This window comes from Sinohyriopsis cumingii, chromosome 16 (assembly GCF_028554795.1).
Source record: "Sinohyriopsis cumingii isolate HCF-2022 chromosome 16, ASM2855479v2, whole genome shotgun sequence".
NCBI classification, from domain to species: domain Eukaryota; kingdom Metazoa; phylum Mollusca; class Bivalvia; order Unionida; family Unionidae; genus Sinohyriopsis; species Sinohyriopsis cumingii.
Window position 1 is genome coordinate 63647342 of NC_142976.1, and position 21441 is coordinate 63668782.

Sequence of the window (21441 nt, forward strand, 5' to 3'; positions counted from 1 at the left end):
GTTTCTCTTATGTTTGTTTGAAGCCGTATGACCAAGTTACAATGTGTAATTACCTTAAAAACAACACACAAAAAATCAAGAAGAAAAAAAAACAACAACAAAAAACAGCCACATACATAACAATAACCTCTACAGCAGCTAAAGTCAGTCGACTTAAAACTTCACAAAGCAGATTTATCTCAGAAAAAGTTATCACAAAATGTAATAAATATCATAAATTAATTTGAAGTCAATTCTTCTATTTGTCACAAACAGCTTATAGGATACATGACAAACCACAAAAGAATGGATGAATTATGCGCAAATTAAACACAAGCATCTAAAAGAGAAGAGAAAAACATAAATTTATTTCAACGTAAAGATAAAATTGCCAGGTGAAAAGAAACATAAAGATAAAAAAAATTATCAGGTGAGTAAAAACTTAATTGATGAGTAACATGATATTTTTTATTAGTTGCCTCATAACAATTGACAGGTTGTCGCCTAAAACAGTTGTCTACTAAGTTAGTTTTTGTTAATGAATGTTTTGTTAATTAATTTTTTTAATACAATTCTTGACTTCAACACATTCAATTACTACTCACTGTCTTCTGATTACTATTCTAGAGTTTACATTTAGAATTGTATGTGTAACATTTGATAATCAACCAATGTTTGTTGTATGTATTTAATGTACATGTACATGGGTATAAAGATAAACCTTTAAAGTCACAACGGTTTGTTTACAGGATAATTATGCAAACCGTCCTTTTTGTCTGTAGGTCGGTACGTGTGCAGAATATTTAAGAGTCGAATATTACGGGTTTTGATGAAATTCTGAATAGACTAACGATTTACACCCTGCAACAGTCGTGTTTGAGTTGAGAGGTATGTGTTCTACTTCATTTATACGCATACGAAGTATTGTGCAAGGCTTAGTCAGGGACATAAAATGCATCAGCTCTGTTTCCTGGAACGTCTGAATTCTATTTTAATGAATGACGTGTTGAAATGGAGTACCTATACTGCATGTCTCGAAGAACTTCTTCAATGCTTGCAAAGGTTTAGAAACAGCAAAGTGGAAGACTGAGAAGAAAATCGAAGAGAATACAATGCACATAAGTAGCTCGAATTGGCGAATGAAGAGAATCATGAATCAAATATGTAAGACAAATATTTGTGATCGAGATCGTTGTGTTTTTTTTTATACAAGTATTATTTCAGCTTAGATTTTAAGGGGTTTTCTGAGAAAAATTGTAGTGACTGATACCAGCCTTTTTGTTAGATTTTGTAAACATATTTTAAGAGTACCAATTATCGCAGGTTTGTGGCACACTTGAAAAGATTAGAAAGTCAACCTCTTTTAGAGGTTCCTGGTCAAGTCGCTGAATATACTAATGAGTTTTTTTTACCTGCTTGTTCAAGGGAGTCAAGTGAGGCTAAAACAGTTGCTAACAGAGAAGCCGGTAAGTTGAAGAGAGAAAACATTCATTATTGAGGCCTATTATTGGAATATGTTTTCTTCAACATTGTTCTGCGGGAAGGTGATACAAAAACAGTATTTTGGTGGTAGGCACAATAGTAGTAGTGGCAATAGTGGAAGTAATAGCAGTAGTGGTGCTGCTTTTGGCCGCGATGAGCCTACAAATCGCTCACCCACCCACCTTACTCGTAATAAATTTACTCGACTGTAATATCACTCTAGAGTCTTTTGGATAAGCAGTATGTTGTACCTGTAGATTTCGAGTAAGAATTTAGACTCTAGAGTAATGCCAATTTGCTGCAATCGCTTTAAAAATATAAAATACACTGTCTTTCATATTCAGGGTAGGTACTAATTATTTTGTCGAAGACCGTAGTGACCAATGGGTCGTTTCCAGAAAGATTTGGGGAGGGGAGGGGGGCGGTGCGGGTAAGAGAGAGAAACAGACAGACAGAGAGCGAAAGAGAGACAGAGAGATTGGGCTTGTTTTAATTTACTTACAATCGAAATTCAAGTTATCGTTTGTATCTGTTAACTTTTCTGATTATTTATTGTGACGATTATCGTAAAGAGTGATAGATGTTTTCAAAGGTATTTACGTATGACCTTGACAGGTCATTGTGGGTACTTGCGATTACCGTTACATGTAATTTGTATTAAATGTCTGAATCAAACAAGGTTGTTTGAAGGTAGTTTTGTACATTTATCATTTATGGTAAACATTAACCTCTTGCCCCCTCATCCCACCTTAATCCCATCCCTTGTAGGTGGTAAAGAAGGTTAAATCGAATTTACAATATCAAAGTAAAATCATTCCGGTGCAAATGGGTCGTAACAATTGGGGGGGGGGGGTAAGGATGGAGTCATAGTTATTTGGTCACTTGTACGTGTTGAACGAACACTCTAAGAATTGCCTTTTGAAATTTTCAGGCACTAGGGTCAGTCGTTTTATACAGTAGCCATAATGCGGTGATTGACGATAATTGAATAGTAATAGCGAATCACATGGTATAATATGTTTTGGTTTTTATAATGCATTAACTAATGTCAGTAATAACAAGAGCAAGTATAGCCAAGTTCAAATTCAATTATGGTCAAGTTCACATTCAATTATGGTCAAGTTCATATTCAATTATAGTCAAGTTCATATTAAATTATGGTCAAGTTCACACTCAATTATGGTCAAGTTCATATTTAATTATGGTCAAGTTCACACTCAATTAGAAGCAAGTTCGCAATAAATTCATGGTCAAGTTTACCTTCAATTCATGATCAAGTTTGCATTTAATCGTGGCCAAGATCGAATTCAATTATAGTCAAGTTCACATTCAATTCATGGTCAAGTTTACCTTCAATTATAGTCAAATTCACATTCAATTTAATTCATAGTCAAGTTATTGTAACTGAGAAGAAAAAAACTCAATGACAAAGCAATTTTACAATTTTTTTCCGACTTGCACAAAAGGCCGAGTTATTGTCCGATCTTTTTTCGTTATCCTCAGGAAAATATTTAACGTAGTACCCACTTTTTAAAAAGAAAAATATAAACTGGATTCTCTACTTGGTTTTATATTTTCAAGATTAACAGTACTGGCCCTGAGATTTATAATCCATATCTATTCCATCAGAAATTCCGAAATCCTGGAGTAGTATTAGATAACCTATGGAATCCAGACTAGAATTCCTATTACATTCCCTAGAAAATCTGTTTGGTGGACTGTCCAATGTACATGATGATATTTATCACTCAGGATAAACACTTCAGGAACTTTTCTGTAACTATATACTTTCAATTTAAAATTTCTAAATCGTTGTTTTTGCCTTTGATTCTGAAATACAACATCATGGTTTTGGCAAAATGTTTTAATTTTCAAATCACTAACAAACGATTTAAACATAGGTTCATAAAATTTTATTTTCGCTACTACTACTTCAATTACTATTATAACCATTATTATTATTATTATTATTAGTAGTAGTAGTAGTAGTAGCAATATTAGTATTTCTGTGGTTGTTTTTGCGATGAAACTTTTGGTTCACATAACTGTTGTGGAATGAAAATATCACCAAAATTGTTAGTCCATACAACTGACTTAGAAATTTTAATGGAATATATTTAAGACAATCCCAGTGCACCTACCCACCCAGCTGATTGCACGGCTCATAAGACATCTGAACCAAGTAAATGTCCTTTTTCTAAGGCTTGCCTAGGTTCCGCTTCGGCAAGCAGGGCACTGTGTCCGTCTGAAAACATTTTGTGATTTAAAAAATAAAGTATATACAAATAATTTCATAAACATTGTCTACAAAGTTGATATTATAACAAATTTAATTTTGTACAAATTTGTTTGGTTTTTTTTGTTGTTTTAATTTTTTTGTTTTAATTTTTTTTTTTTTAATTTTTTTTGTGGATAAATGAACACAAGTGTCTGATCATTGTTTTGAGATTTTCTTCAACCTTCCAGTATCAGTAAAATTACGATAATCACATGGCGCCATATATGGAAGTCACCTCTTCCACCCACATAAAAAATTATCTCTCCTCTATAAAATAATCTAATCTCCTCCCATGATCCCATCCCCATAAAAAATGAACATCCTTCCATCCTCTCATGCGCTAATTTCTGTGACGGTTAGAAGAAAAAGAAATAGTTCCCCCGCACCATCTCACGTAAAACATGTACAGTAAATGGGATTGGGGCGCGAAATTAGTCAGAAATCACTCCACTCGTGTGTGTGTGTGTGTGTGATTATTATAGATATCCCAGGAAATCTATTAACACATTACATCCAGTTCGGTGACTTCTACAGGATCCTTCTTTTTCCATCACATTACTCTCACATGTGACCTGCAGAAACAATATTTAACAAGGCGTGAAACATTATGGTACCTTACAAAATATAGTAACATAAAATAAAGTTCACACTTGCAAGTTATCTCCATCAGTTGAACTAGCACCTTCACCATCAACGACACTAACACCATCACCATCAACGACAACATTATCATCGGGACAACACTATACATTTTTCTCTTCCCTCCTTGACCCTTTTTGTATGCCTTCTGGGGGATACCTAAACATACTCGGCATTGCTTAGCCTGGGTTGTGCTGACGTGCCATTAAATCCGATACGTCTCTATAAATGCTAAAACACAACGCCTGCCCCCCCCCAATTGTTACAATAATGATCCCTGGAATTTTCAGTATGTTTTCTTTATTTACCAAAACGTTACAGTCAAAACATAAACAAATCATCAAAATCAGAAACGGTTCTGATGTTCCGTATTGTTATATAAAGGCTAACCCATGCACTGAAACAAAAACTGAATACAAAATCTTTTGATACCACAGGTTATTTGAAATTAATTAGAAGGGCCAACCACCACCACTACTGGTATACTACTACTACGGTTGCTGCTGCTTCTACTATGTCTGTCTCTGTGTGTGCTGTGTGTGTTTGATTTGGATTTTTAACGTAGCTTTAACAATTTTTCAGTCATATCGCTACCATGTCAGCAGCTTATAGTGATGTCTAGTAATGGGGCATCAAGCTGCATACATGTAGCATCATGTCCCACCCAGTCACATTATCCTGACACCAGGCCGATCAGTCCCAACACTAACATGTTAATGCTGAGCGACTAGCGAGTCAGCTGTTTGTACCATGTTTGATAAGTCTTTGGTATGACTCGGCCTGGGTTCGAACCCGCGACATCCCGCATCCGAGGTCAACGCTCTAACCACTAGGCCACCAGAACGGTGTGTGTGTGCGTGTGTGTGTGTGTGTGTGTGTGTGTGGTAATTATGAATATGAATGTATTGTCATTCGAGTGTAAAGGGAGTACGGAAAGTGAGTAAGGACGGAGTCATGGCTATTTCCATTTCCTACACGTACTACATCAGAATTGTCTTTGAAGTTTCCAGATGTGAAGGTGAGTCGTTCTGTACTATAGTCCTCACATAATGACTAACTGATAACTGATATATGTCTAAGGGAGATTTTTTATATATAAAAAAATATGTTGTAGGCTGTTACAGGAGCAATACTGCATACATTTTACTTTCCTTTCGCTTTCTCTGATTGATTCGAAATGTCGAGAAAGGTTGAAATCTGAGTTAAATCTAAAAAGGCTAATGTCGCTAATGAGATGAAATGGGATTATGGTGGCGGGGGAGCGTCTCAAGGCGTTAACGTTTAAAATGTACTTTATAATCTCTCTCTCTCTCTCTCTCTCTCTCTCTCTCTCACACACACACACAGAAGAAAACGTTGCGCCCTCTATCTGTTTATTTATATGGTACACACATACTCATCTCAAATTCACCCACAGTGCACGTTGAATACATATTCCTCCCAAATTCACCTACAGTGCAAAATTAATGAAAATAAGTGAAGTTGTAATGGGTTTTTAGCAATAACAAGTAAGAGACATGGATCCAGAGATATCGACTGAGAAAGTAGATCACATGTTCCGCCAGCTTCATGGCATGAAAGTATAAACGGAAATATATACAAACAGGTTGCAACTCTTGCATCCTTTCCCAAAAATGAAGTGAATTAACAAGGGATAAACGAAACATGCTTTAAAAAAAACAAGAATGACTGACTAGGATTAGATTGAAATAACAACAACAACAACAAAAAAAAAAACAGTAACCTGCAGATTAAACTTGATTCTGATATTTTACTCCTGCTTTCATTAAACTCAAAGACTGGCCATTTTAACTGGGGGGTGGGGGTGGTCGCTGGAATATTTTACCCCAAAATTACAAATTTCCACCCCTCAGGAAGCTTGAGAAAAAAACTCACTCTCTTTTGTTGAAAAAGAATTGATTATGTACAATTAAATTTGTTTTAAAAATCAACTATCTTCTGGTAATATTTATATTTAAAATTTATGGTTTCAAAGAAAATTGAAGGTGTCTCCCTCTCTCTCTGTCAAAGTAAATAGCTGGAATAAATAATATAAAAATTAATATACCCATTGATTCAGAGATTAGAATTGGAATGCACCCACCTATCCAGCTGATTCTACAGTTCCGAAGATTTCTAATGTATTTAAAGTTCTTTTAGTATGGCTAAACTAGGTTTTTCAGGCGATGAAACATGTGAAGTTGAACTATTAAAATTTCATTTTATTTTCACTAAAACATTTACTAAATGTTGGATCGTTTTTATGGGAGCAATTTCATGTTTACAGCACTAGTGAGGTAACAATAATCACTGAGCCAGTGAATCAGGAAATCTCTACCTCACACCACAAATACATATCCAATTTACCTCCTTCGGACCACCTCATGTAAAACATATAAAATAAATGTAGTCGGGGTGGGGTGGGGAGGAAGTAGAAACGAAATCTCTCCTCTCAAGTTTGTCTGTGTATGCGTGCGTGCTTTATGATACACCTCCCACGAAATCTAATATCGCACCAGACCACCATAACTCTTAAACTATCAGTTATTGTTGGTGCTGTCTAGGTGTGGTTGAATTTCCCTATTGCGACTGTCGACATATCACACACACACACACACACACACATATATATATATATATATATATATATATATATATATATATATATATATATATATATATATATATACATACATACATACATTTCTAATTGTTTCTAATATTGCCTATTTTGCAGGACCTACTTCAATGATTACAGTCACAACCGCTGCTAGTCAGCAATACAAAAAAAAACTAACATCACTACTGTTACAACGATCACTACCACTACTACTGTTGCATTAATTGTACTTCTGAACACAATTAATTTGCGCTACTAATGAATAGGATAATCTCTAACTCCTGTTTCCACTACCTTTTATTTCAACCAATACACAGTTTGATTTCTCTTATTGGACATTGAACAATACATAGCTGTATCAGTCTAATTTAGTTAAACAATTCCGCTTCTGGAATCCGTGTAGAAATTCTGGCTCACTTCAATAGGTAAAAATGAATTGGGGATACGTGATGATTACACTTTGTCTGCTAACAGCCAATCACACTTGCGTTTTTCGACCACTTTGTTTTTTGATTGGTTATCGGAAATCCTGTCAGCTGCTAGTGAAGTCAGTATGTATTTTGAAGGACCGTTTTCAGCGGTTTTGATGTTGACGGGTGTTTCAGTATAACAAGTCATCCGAAACCGCTATGTCTTATATTGCTGGGGAAAATTTAATGTATGTATGCGATTGGAAAGACATTGTGCTGCTATTTGTGTTAACATTGTGATAGATAGTTTTCAATAAAATCGGAAAACTGGTGTTCTTTACCGATCCCGATGTTTTTCCCTTCAGTTAGAATGACACTATCCTCCCTTGCGTCATCAGACACACAGACAGAAGCCATCTCGCCGATGACATATTCGAAATTTAGGACTTCCTTTAACCCAGAGGTGGGCAAACTTTCCAGTGCAAGTGCCGCATGCACGAATTTACACCTTGTCGCGGGGCCCATTGTTAATTACGTAAAATAATTAATATTTGAAATAGCAAAAACAAAAGATTTTGTACAATTAACATCTATTTAATTTTCAGTTGTCAATATGTTGTTAATATTTGAAAACTTAAACTTCAAAAGAAGCACATTTATTTGATACAAAAAGTAACATAAAAGGAGTCAATGCGAATGATGACTTGTTCCTAGGCCGCATGAAAACCCTTCGCCCACCTGTCAATCGACTTTATAATTGATGGTTTGCCCACTGATATTGCTGGAATCACACATATATTATAATTCGATATATCTACAAAAAAAAATTATAACAGCTTTAGGAATACAAATTCGACCATTCTGGTTGATTAGCTTAATATTATAATTGCACCTAACAGAAAGTTATCCAGCAACATTTAACTATTCGGCTCAAAACGTAACATACCCCAATCTTTGGGATGAGTTAAACTGGTCCAAACAATAAGTCTCAGCCAATCCCGTTTACAGGTTCCTGGTGGCATCACTCTATGTACTAATGATAGTTACCTGCTTATTACAGGAAGTCAAGTAAGGCTGAAACAACTGATAACAGAGAAGTTGAGGAAAGAAAACACTTGTTACTGGGGCCTACTATTGTTCTGCTGGAAAGTGATACAAATGTCACGAGCACTCGAAAATTTCAAGACGTCTGGTTGTAGTCGCAGTGGTAGTAGTAGTAGTAGTGGTAGTGGAATTCAGAATATAAAGGTAAAGTCATTCGAGTGCAAAAGGGATACAGAAATGGGGGTGTGGATGGAGTCATAGTTATTTGGGTGCTTGCATAAGTTGAACGAAACTATAAGAATTTACATTTTGAATTTTTCAAGCACTATGGTCAGTCGGTTTTTTTTTACTGTAGTCGTCATGTGGTGATTGATGATAACTAACATATATCTAAGAAACAACTAAAACAATCACATTGTAGACTGGTAATATCGAATCACGTGATATTAAATTATTGGTGTAGATTATTTATAATTGAATGTCAGTACTATCAGAAGCAATTAAAAACCAAGTTCACATTCAAGTATGGTCAAGTTCATATTCAATAATAGTCAAGTTCACATTCAAGTATGGTCAAGTTCACATTCAAGTATGGTCAAGTTCACATTCAAGTATGGTCAAGTTTACATTTAATTATGGTCAAGTTCACATTCAAGTATGGTCAAGTTCAAACTCAATTCAATTCATGGTCAAGTAACTGTAACTGAAAACTCATTGACAAATCAATTGGAACATTTTTTCCGACTTAGACAAAAAAGGCAGAGTGATTGTCCGACTACTGACGTTTTACACTGGACAATATTTAACTTAATACTGGCTCTTTTAAAAAAACACAGATAATCTGGATTCTTATCTCAGTTTTGGAGATACCAGTACTGGCCTTGAGTTTATAATCCATATCTATTCCATCGGAAATTCCGAAATACTGGAGTAGTACTGGATATTTTGTGGATGACTGTATGGAATCCAAACTGGAATTCCTATTACTTTCCTCAGAGAATGTTTGGTGCGCTGTCCAATGTACATGACGATATTTATCACTCAGGATAAACACTCGAGGAGCTTTCTACAACTATATGCATCGAAAGGTTCTAAAAATCATGGTCTTTGCCTTCTGAAATACTATATCATACTTGTGGCATAATGTTTAAAAACTCAAAACACAATTAAAGTATTTTAACATAAGTTCAACAAAAATGTATTTGTGTTACCATTACTTCGATTACTATCATCATCATCATCATCATCATCATCATCATCATCATCAATAATAATAATAATAACATTTCTGTGTTTGTTGTTACGACGAACTTTTTGGTTCAAATAATATTCTGGAAAAAAAATTAATCTTAAAGTTGTTAGTGTATATCATTGATTCGGAAATTGGAAATGGAGTATATTTAAGAGATTCCCAGTGCACCTACCCACACAGCTTTTCATATGACATCTGAGCTATGTAAAGTTCTTTTTCCTAAGGCTAGCCTAGGGTTTGCATCGGCAAGCGAGGCACCGTGTTCGGTTGCAAACATGTTGGGACAGCTTTGCTTGTATTTAAAAAATATAAAGCGTATACAAATAATTTCATAAAAATTGTCAACGAAGTCCAAAATTATAGCAATGTTGTGATTTTAAAAGCTGTATTTAGTGATAAATATACATGTATGATTAATTTTTATGAGATCTCCTTCAAACAGTATCAGTGAAGTAACAATAACAACACTGAGCCGATGTATGAAGTCGTATCTTCCGCCTCCATGAAAATCTAACAACAATCACCCTTATAAAATAATATAATCTCTTCCAACAATACACAAAATCTATCCTCCTCTCACCCCCATAAAATAATATAATCTCCTCTCACCTATATAAAAAAATCTAAGCTCCTTCCACCCTCTCATACCCTGTGATTCAACTTCTGTGATGGGTAGAGGAAAAGGAAGTACTCCACCGGCACCATCTCATGTAAACCATGTAATTGGGAGTGGGGCGACTGAAATTAGCCAGGAATCCACTCCGCGCACGCGCGTGCGCACTCGTGTGTGTGTGTGTGTGTGTGTGTGTGTGTGTGTGTGTGTGTTATAGATATCCCAGGAAATCTACTACCCCATTAGGCAACTATATCTTCTATCTCCATCACAATCAATTAATATTGTGTAGTCTGAATGTGGTAGTATTGTTCCCTCCTTCACCTTTGAATCTATTTTGTGTGCCTTTTGGAGGGATACCTAACCATACTCGGCACTGCCTTGCCTGGGTTGTGCTAATGTGCCATTAAATCCAATGCATCTCAATAAATGTACGCGTACGACCCGCCAATTTTACAAAAAAGGATCCCTGGAAGTTTCAGCATGTTTTCTTTGTTTACCAAAACGTTATAGTCATAACATAAACAAATAAATTAATAAAACCAATACCGATCCTGGTGTCTATTATTCTATTGTAATGACAAACCCATGTACCGAAACAAAACAAAACTTGACATTTTTACAGGTAATTTCAAAATCTTTGTATATCATATGTTATTCGAAATTAATTAGTGGGAGAAAATACAGATGTACATCAACAAATCACCGACACCATTATATGCATCACTACCACCACTACTAATATAGTACTCCTACTAAGGTTGCTGCCCCTACCACTATTACTAGTACTGCCTCGTCCCCATTTTATTTTGTCTGTAAGTCTCCGTGTCTGCTTGTCTGTGTGTGTGTGTGTGTGTGTGTGATAATTAGGAATATGTAGCTCTTATTACTCGAGAGTAAAGTGAGTAGAGAAAGTGAGCAGGGGTGGAGTCATAGAGTCATAGTTATTTCCATGTACTATACGCATTTACGTACTATGGATATGAATTGCCTATGAAGTTCCCAGGTATCAGGTGAGTCGTTTTATACTGTATTCATCACATTGTGACTGACTGATAACTGATATATGTCTAAGAAAGAAAGAACGAAGAAAAGCAATCATGTAGACTATTAAAGGAGCACTACTGCATACTTTTTTTTCTCTCAACAAATTTACTTTAATGTCGAAAAATGTTGAAATGTGTGTTCGACATAAGAAGCTGATAATCGCGTGTATATACATCGACGTACTTGGGGCTCTCCTCGTCTAAAAATAGAGCTCGACGTATATTATCACGTGAAAAAAATCAATAAAGTAATTTATTGTAGGGCATAAACGGTGTGAGAATGGATGTAATGCTTTCACATTAATTTATGTGACATATATATGTGCTGCTGTCGCCACTGGGATGAAATAGGATCGGAGGATTCCGAAGTGTCACCGATTTAAACTTTACGTTATAATCTCCATCCCCCTCTCTCAATCGCAAGATGACGGAAAAATATGACGAACCGTCAATTTGTTTATGTGGTATACACATACTCATCTAAGATTTACTCACAGTGGAAGTTTAATGTTAACAAGTAAAGCTGTATAGGAGTTGTGGCACGAACAAGTAAGAGATATGGATCGACAGACATAGACAAAGTAAATCCCATATGCCCTCAACTTCATGGTATAAGTGGAAATAGTTTTAACAGGTCGTAACTCTTTACTCGTTTCCCCCAAAAAATGAAGCGAATTATCAAGGGGTAAACGAATTATGCTTTAACAGAACGAAGAATGGCTTTCAAGTCTTTGATTAAAATATCAGTGAAAAGAAATTAGTAACCGGAAGGTTAAACTTAATTCAGATATTTTTTCCTGCTTGCATTAAACTCAAAAACTGCTCATGTTATTTTTTTGGGGTTGTAGGGCCGCTGGAATAATTTGCCCCCAAAACTACAAAACTCCAGCACTTACGAACCTTGAAAAAACATAACTCATGACAACACACTCTATAGTTCTGTTGTGTACATTTACGAAACATCATCCAGTCAACAGGTTAGTTTCAGTAAACCTTCCAAGCAGAATAAATTTGGAAGATTCTGCACAAGAATTCAATCTTGTTAGCGGAAGAATTGAATGATGAAAGTTTCTGCGTCTAAATTAAAATTGCACTCAAATTCCACATTCTTCAAGAAGCCTGCGGACAGTGACCCTTGTACAGTTTTCAAACTAGGCGATTACTTGTGTAACCATCAAATTTAGTGAGATACAGGAAAAATTTCCCGATATTGCATAGCATCACCCTCTATTATTATTGTTATTATTGATATTATTATTATTATTATTATTATTAGTAGTAGTAGTAGTAGTAGTAGTATTGCTGTTGTTGTTGTAGTATTTGTTATAATTAGTCTTCTGGTTCAAGAAACTGTTCACCACCACCATCGAACTACCACTACTGCTGCTGATGCTACTACTATTACTACCTATCGGGTCACCACCACCACTTCTGCTCTACCCCCTTTATCTTTATTCTGTATGCCTAATTTACTCGTCACTACGTAGCCTGGATTGTACTGATTGGCCGTTAAGCTCTCACACCCTTCAGCCCCTTTTTCTCCTCAGAAATATTTGTTACAGCAAGGATCCCCAAAAGTTGTAGCATGTTTTTGGTTTATTTGGCAAAAACGTTATTTCTACAACAGAAACAAATAAATCAACCAAACCAGAAACGGTCTTGATGTGTGCATTGTTCTGTTGTATAATGATCAATCTATTGTATAGTGATCAATCTAATGTATAATGACCAATCAATGCGCCGAAACATAAAGTTGAAACTTGTGTACACTTGTACACTTTTGAGGTGGTATCCAAGCTCTAAAACTGTAAATCCGTCTATAAACCCAAATATTGAGATCACAGGTGCAATGACAGTCAGTACGTCGAAACAGAAAACTCGAACTTGTAGGACATTTTGAAATCTCTAAGCATCCCATTGTATTATATAGCTGTAATGAAATGCATAACTAGATAGACTGTATCCAATACCGAGAGATGGTAATGTAATGAATTTATTATATTTTCCAGTCTCAACCACTTTTAGTTGTTGTTTATGCTGACCTAATAATGCCCAATGATGCCTCTGTAGGAAGTTATCGTGAAGAAAGCGTCATTTTCATCATTAAATTCTTCCGCTACCCTCGCCCCCCCCCCCCCCCCCCAACTCCGCCTGACCACAAAGACTTTACAGGGCAATACCAGGGTAGAATACTAAGCTTTCCAACGGTTCCACAGACTTTAATGCACGATTCCACATATTTTTCTCAGTGGTGAAGTATGACATTCGTTAACGACAACCCCCCCAACCCCCAACCCCCCAGAAAAAAACAACTGCTTTTGTCTAAACAAAATACTAGAGATATTGCGAATATAGAGTTTCTTAAGTTTTCGAAGATGTCCCGGAAATGGTTTTGTTGGTGTTGGTGTTGGTGGTGGGGATTGGAAATTAATCGACAAGTTTAATAAATTACACTTTGAAACGAGAACCATTATATCTGATTCAATGTATCATGTGAAGACAGACACAACATATATTCAATAAAAGTCCAAAACCATTTAGTATAATATTGAAAATATAATATTATGTATATGAAAGAAACAGTTGTAATTTTATAAATATCAATTTTAAAATTCCATTTACTTTCCACCCACATGTATTAAAACGAAACTAAAAGATACATACAAAACTAGGTCAAGCAGATTCCCTTTAGACACAAATAGTAATACGACCCAGTATAAAAGACAATGCAGATGTTATGTCCTGAGACGTTTGAATCGTTTCTTCAACTGAAGATATACATAAGTAATACTGACTTAAGTATACATAAGTAGTACCGACTTATATCACGTTTTATATAAGTTTGATAGATTTCATCGTGGTAATACATTTAAACAAAGCTGAACGAAGACGAAATCAATAGGAAAATGTCAACGTGGCCAAATGAAAATGAACGATGCTTAGTGGTTCCAGAATTGATAAGTTCGAAAAAACGGTCAACTTTATCCAAGCTGTGTCGCCACTGCTGCCAGCTGTGTTTTATTCCTTGTTTAAGTGTAACAGTGTTTTTGTCTATTGTAGTCCTGGCTGTGCGTTACATGGACATATTAAATGTCGTCAACTTATGCCAAGGAAACGTCTGTGAGGAGAAACTTCAGGTGAGATAACGAAGAAAATGATGAGTACAACGTCGATAACGACAACGACAAAAAAAAACAGAAGACTTAGTAATTCGGACAATAAGCAACATGGAGAGAGAGCGAGAGAGAGAGAGAGAGAGAGAGAGTCAGTCAGTCAGTCATAGAAACATTGTGTTATACGACCGTCTGAAATTCATTTAAAATTGTGTATGTTCTTATATTATTGTTATTAACCTTATTAGATGTAAATCCGCTAAACTTAATGTTTTTCTTCCTTGATGAGCTAAGCTGTTAGCATAAATCTGATTTGGATTTACTAGTGAGTCAAAACATTTGACTGATGTTTGCAAACTTCGTAGTGATCTTCACATTTATGATTAAACAAAAGACTCTTCTTTCTTCATTTGCTTTTCACATGGAGATTTGATAATCAAAGAAAATTTATTTACTCCCCCCCCCGAAAAAACAACAACAAAACATAAAAATATCGCTGCTGTCGCCCAGCTTTATCTTGTACTGGACTAATCCTAATTTTCTTCTATAAGTGAAGATTGTTTTTAGTAGGAAAACAGCACATTTTAATTGTGTGAATTAGTATTGGTTACTTAGCGCTTGAATTGGTGGCAATCAACCAACCAACCAACCAACCAATAAATAAAAAGATACCATCCCCAAAACACAACACAAACCCACCTCCCAAACAATAACAACAACAAAAAGCTGAAGGGAGAAAGAGGGAAAACATGAATGGTATATCCCGACAAAAATACGTCATGCACTATATCAATAGACTGCATTGTTTACTACTGAATACATACCGAAGGTTACATAGTAAACATATTAGGAAAACTTACTTTGGTTAGAACAGTGATGAATGAGTAACGAACAGATAAACTATTTATTGGAATATACACATCCAAACAGGTAAACTATTTATTGGAATATACACATCCAAACAGGTAAACTGTTTATTGGAATATACGCATCCAAACAGGTAAACTGTTTATTGGAATATATACATTGAGTTGGGGCTTTTACAGCGAGTAAATTGAGTAGAATTGTTGTTTTGTGATCTAAGGGAATTAACTCTTAACTCTTGAATAGAATATCTAACAGAGTTGTTTACCCGGTTACTGCTTTGTTCATGTTGTTCCAATATTAGCTGTTGTATAAGGTATAACCTTAAAAGTAGGTTATATCCAATAAGTTAAAAACGAGAATGCACGACAAAAGTAGTTCCTGTGTAGTGAATGGCGAACTTTAGCGCCTAATATTTCACGAGTTCCCACATTAATTCCAATAAATAAATAAATAAATAAATAAATAAATAAATAGAGCATTTCGACTTACAAGTAAGGATATGTTCATGTAATAAGAGATTTAAAAAATGCTTTATTCTTTATTATTAGGCGGCAGAACCGATGCCAGCAAGCATGATGTTGACTGACAATACAACGCTCAAAGACATGGCTGCCACGGCTGGATCATCAGCACAACTTTTTTTCGATGTAAAGAAAGCAGGTAATTATGCATCTCAAGAAAACGAAATATGCAAAAATGTCAGCCCTGATATGGTGGCTTATCTCTGTGTTAACCCTGATATAGTGACTTATCTCTAATGTCAACCTTGATATGGTGGCTTATCTCTCTGTCAACCCTGATATGAATACTCTTCTGTGGCTTATCTCTGCATATCAGTTGATTTTGTAGCGGTCACTTCAACCAGACTGTATTAAACATTTGTAAAAAAATAAATATATTTTCACTCACTAGGTTACGTAAATGAGGCACAATTATTTCAGTCATCGTAGAGACTGAATTTACGACATTTTGGTTTTTGTTTTAAAACAAATATATAAATATATAAATATAAATGTTAAAAGTAAAATTTTCCTAGAAAACGTCAGTCGGGTATACTAATAATACTACTGCAACTACTCCTACTACTACTTTATTGCTATCAACGTCAACATCATAATTAGGTACACATTTGTCATCAAGATCACCTCATTTTTATATCTTTACTATACGATATGTTGTGTATCATAGTCTATGCCGTATCTTTAAATACGTCATTGATCAACGTTAGTTAGTTTCACTCAATCCTCCTTTAGTCTTGTGATCTTAGATACAAATCTATGAAACTTGGTACATTTATTATCACTACCATTGAATGTCACATTCCAAGACATAGTTTCATGGTCAGAAGGAAACATTTTGTGTTCCGTGTGTTTGTGTGTGTGTATGTGATCGATTTTTAAAGTAGCTTTAAAATTTTCCAGTCATATTACACTGATGTCTACAGTGTGGCAGTTTATAGTGGTGTCTAGCACTGGGGCATCATGCCGCAAACATGTAACATCATGTCCCACCCAATCACATTATCCTGACACCAGCCGACCAAATCGCACACACACAGTGCCGGATTATCCATAGGGCAAAGTGAGCAACGTGTCCAGGGTCCCCGAGGCTCAAGGGTCCCCGTATACTATCGTCTGATTTCACAGGCAGTGTTGTTAATAGTACTGCAACCATATGTATGGACAAGGCAGGATAGCTATGGGCCCCTCTGTTGGCTGTGCCCAGGGCCCCCAAAGGCTTTAATCCGGCCCTGCACACACACACGCACACGCACATATACATTACCTCTCCCATGTAGGCAGAAGCTAAACATAACATTAGTTCATTAATTTATTATTATTATTATTATTATTATAGACAATAAACTGCACTGGACTTACAACGTACCCGGTGCTTCAAAGTCATCTGACCTTGCGTACCAATATTACGAAGAGTTTGGCTGTCTGCAGATCTCCACACCGGGGTATTACCTCGTCATGTTCAAAGTAATGTTCAATATCAGTGGTGACATTTCCAGCAAAGACAGTTATGTAAATATACAAATCAAGGAACAGAACCGAACGAACCCGATTGTTGTGTATGACCGGTTTGATTTTCCGGAGTACAATGGAAGACGGATATATTTTTCAAGGATAAATTTCGGGTACTTCCAACTAAGCGTCAGCGATATTGTTTGTATTACTATGCCTCCTGAGCATATTACTCTGATTCTACGGGCACAGAGGGCGACTACTTTCAACCTACACCGGTTCTAGAGTTAGACGAAACGAAATAAAATAAAGAATGATATTTAGCAGTAAGGTAGCTTCAGAAGACCGATAGTGTGTGTATTTTGTGTGTGTTTGCGCGCGCGCATGTGTGTGTGTGTGTGTGAGAGAGAGAGAGAGAGAGAGAGAGAGAGAGAGAGAGAGAGAGAGACGGAGGAAGGGAGGTAAGGGGTGAAGAGGGAGAGAGAGATCTGCAAGCAGTGAAATTCCAAATATATGTATGGTTCTAGTCTCATGTGATATTTATTAAATAGCATCGTATTAATATGTAAGTACAGGTACCCGATGCAAGCTTGATACTAAATTTGGTCAAATGATAAAAACAGTATGTGTAGAGTGACGACAGAGGATTATAACCCTTCCAGTTATATGGACCTTTAGATAAGTATATACTGAGAGACGAAAATTGTATCTTGAGAAATTGCAGTTTCACACTTTGCGCTAAATTTCTTAATGGTGTTCGTGTTTACACTGAAACATTCAAATAAACTATGTGTCAGTTTAGTGAGGAGAAGTTTCCTTTTCAACAAGTTATTACATATATTTATGAATTAGTTAGGCCTTTGAGAAATGAAGAACTATAGAAAATAATTTATTTTCGGACGGTCAGACAGTTTTCAAGACTGTGCAGCTTTAGGGATACATTTTCACGCCAAAGTGAGCATTCCAGCACATATTTCTGTAAGTATGTAAGCACATTTCAGAACAAAAATGTCGCAAACTTAAATTCGTAAGAATCTTTCAAAGCGTCTCCGCAAAATCGCACCATTTTGTCATTGGCTGTACGCCATTAGGCCTTATATAAAGCACATAATTTCGAGACATCTGATTGGTCGAAATTTAACTGTGATCGTGACGTAACAGCTTTAGAACTGTTTTGGCCAATCAGCAATCTTGCATTTGATAGTCGCTGTTGGTTGTTGTTGTTGTTGTGGGGTTTAACGCCATTCCTCAGCACACGATGGGCTATACATGGCGGCCAGTATTAATGGTGGAGGAAGAACCCTGGAAAACCGAGGGAAGAACCACCGACCACGAGAAGCTACTAGCAGGTTTTCCCACGTACTCACGCTAGCCGACCCTTGGACTCGAACCCACGCAGACAGAGGTGAGATGGCAGTGATCCGTAACGGTGAGCGCTTTAGACAACTCGGCCACTCGGGGCCCCCCAGTAGCAAAGTAGAGGCGCCACTAAAGAACATATCTCTAGTGCACCTCGGCTCAGCTAAAGAACATTTCCCCTGGGCGCATTGAACCCTTACACCACCACTGGTTCATTCTCTTTGCTAGAATGACATAGCAAACATGTATGATTCGGCCGGTTATGAAAAGACGAAAATTTCTGTCTTTTATTCAGAATGTAAATACCTTTAGAAAATGTAACGTGACCTATATGCTTACTTGTTGTATGCTATATCCAGGTTGTTGTCTAACATAGGTAAGATAGTCTTGGTACATCTGTACTTAACTAGCGTACTGGATTTCACCAAAAATGTATTTAAAAAAATGAAGAAAATAATCGACTTAATTAATGTAATAATATACAAAGCGCTCTCTAGAAATGAAGATGTATTAATGAAGATACAGTTTTTCAAATAGCGGTGACCCGGATGAGCGTGAATATGTCAGACCGAGAGAAAGATCATGCAATTTGTCAACGTCAGACCGTTAACTCCTGACGGGTCTAAGTTAAGCTGATGTGTGATGATAGCTCGTCGGAAAGGAACATTTATCCACGTTAAAAGGATGACAAGGTTAACGAGAAGCGTCATTGCAGACGTGAATATTATCATTAAATCAAGAGCCAGGAGTGAAATAGGAATTTCTAGAGTTAACACTCTTGTCTCGTATTATAAACTTATATACTAGCCTTGTGCTATATTTATCCTAGGGTCCATGTATTAGAAGGGTTTAAAATTCGATGTCCCCACTGTAAACACACGCCTGTCATTATTTGGATCTATTTTAGTCTCAAGCGTTAAAGGGTGCATGTGCATATCACATATGTTATTTATTTGTGATGACATACCATTTCTTTATCTTATGTGTTCAGAGAGAGAGAGAGAGAGAGATCTTATCATTAGTACATGTAAATGGGTTTAGATCCATAACAGTTTACATTTCTGTTCACCATATTGTAAAAAGGTCACACCAGCTATTTATTTTATGTCACCCAATTTTTATTGTCTCCACTGCCTGTCAAAATACATACGTCCGTCCGTCTCGACAACAAAAGCCTTTCTGGACTTAGAGTTTGGTATGCTGCGGGAACATAAAGATGAATCTAGTTTCACAATATTCAGTGACAGTTACCAAGCACAATAAATTGACAAATCCTCAAATTAGAGATAACCACGCCTACCAGCATTTCATTTTCTTTACACTCAACAATTTTATTATGAAACTTGATAGTTTTTTCTTATAGATCAATTTGTAAAATTTTACGAAAACTGAATTAAAATCATTTATAAGTTAAGTTGTAAGTGTTTGAAATTGTACTTGTCATGTAGTAAAACTGGTCAAAGAAACAGAACATCAGTAAACCAGACCGCTTTATATCTTGATAACCGTTACACCTTAGACGTTATTTGACCCCGTTAATACCATAGACGTTATTTGACCCCGTTAATACCAGAGACGTTATTTGATCCCGTTAATGACCTTAAACGTTATTTGACCCCGTTAACACCTTATACGTTATTTGACCTCTAAATCATTAGATAACCACTCCTACATGATGTAAAATCTATTTTATGTTGGCACTTCCTCGATGTGAATTAGAGTTAATATTTTAGTGCATGTTGGAAATTTATTGAAAAATTGTCGAAAGTTGTTGAAGTTATAACGTTTTTAATTTATGTATGATATGTAATAATAGTGGGCTAGGTGCCAGACTTTAAGCCCGACTGTCCGACAAGCCTCCAGTGCACGTATAAATTGAGTAATGCCTCGCACATATACCAAAGACAGTACTAGTCGGAAGTTCATAGATATCGGCTGACTTTGGTAAGAGTGTCAAAAAGTTTCATAAACTTACATTTCTTTGAACCTCGACGCATTCGTGTCAGACTCGGATAGTAACACACATTTATAAGTATTGCATCTTGTGTACGTGTGCGTTTCTAATGTTCAGTTTTTTTCCAGCATAAAAGAATTTTAAAAATCAAATGTATTTACCTTAGAATAATCTTTTCTACCTCAAAGAATAAAGCAATATGACAACGACTTTTCTTTTTTATTGTTTCTATACTTTTTATACCTTTTTATTGTTTTTATACTTTTTATACTTTTTTTCTTGTTTTTATACTTTTTATACTTTTTTATTGTTTTTATACTTTATCCGTCTCACATTTTAATGTGAATGAGAGTATGCGACATTCTGTCCGTGTCAGTTCTGCACCTAGATGTATCCTAGTTCAGCTTCTAGTTAGATCACGGTCATGTTACATGGGTAACGCCCTGAATAGGCTGATAAATTGGCTCCTATCTCGTGATGATATTAGTTGGCTGTTTAGGGGGCTGATATCGCCTATTCATTAAAACCTTAAACAAATTCTGCAACCAGTTTTTCTGCACACATCGGTGGACATTTTATACACTTACTGGTATTTTTCTCGGCTGTGGAGCTACCATTGAAAGAAGGGTTCTTTTAGTGACAAGAACATTATATTTCCAGAGCAAATCCTATGTTTGGTGACTTGTAAATCCACGTGAAATAGCACAACCATCTGTCCTGTGGCCATTTTGAATTTCGCGCTAGATATGGCTGTTAGCAAATACCGGTTAGTGTCTAAAGTGTACACAGTATAGCCCGGAAAGATTTGCATGCAG

The 21441-nt window shown here is 36.0% G+C and overlaps 1 protein-coding gene across 2 annotated transcripts; it reads left to right on the forward strand.

The window, feature by feature from the left end:
* Positions 1-1046: 1046 nt before the first annotated feature.
* LOC149780583 (uncharacterized) lies at positions 1047-20835 on the forward strand. 2 transcript variants are annotated; one of them, XM_089937699.1, is made up of 5 exons: positions 1047-1143; positions 8469-8656; positions 14424-14500; positions 15892-16003; positions 17201-20835. In XM_089937699.1, the coding sequence occupies exons 3-5, from the start codon at positions 14441-14443 to the stop codon at positions 17596-17598; spliced, it is 570 nt and encodes a 189-aa protein (XP_089793825.1). In that variant the 5' UTR covers positions 1047-1143; positions 8469-8656; positions 14424-14440; the 3' UTR covers positions 17599-20835. The 2 variants fall into 2 exon arrangements, with proteins under 2 accessions (XP_089793825.1, XP_089793824.1); XM_089937698.1 differs by lacking the exons at positions 1047-1143; positions 8469-8656 and having other exon boundaries at positions 14241-14500.
* The last annotated feature ends 606 nt before the right edge of the window (positions 20836-21441 follow it).

Bases quoted from the DNA above. Each gene is read 5' to 3' on its own strand.
- LOC149780583 (XM_089937698.1), top strand. From the start codon at position 14,270: ATGTCAACGTGGCCAAATGAAAATGAACGATGCTTAGTGGTTCCAGAA. The intron at 14,501-15,891 runs GTGAGATAACGA...CTTTATTATTAG, and splicing joins TCTGTGAGGAGAAACTTCAG to GCGGCAGAACCGATGCCAGC. The intron at 16,004-17,200 runs GTAATTATGCAT...TTATTATTATAG, and splicing joins TTTCGATGTAAAGAAAGCAG to ACAATAAACTGCACTGGACT.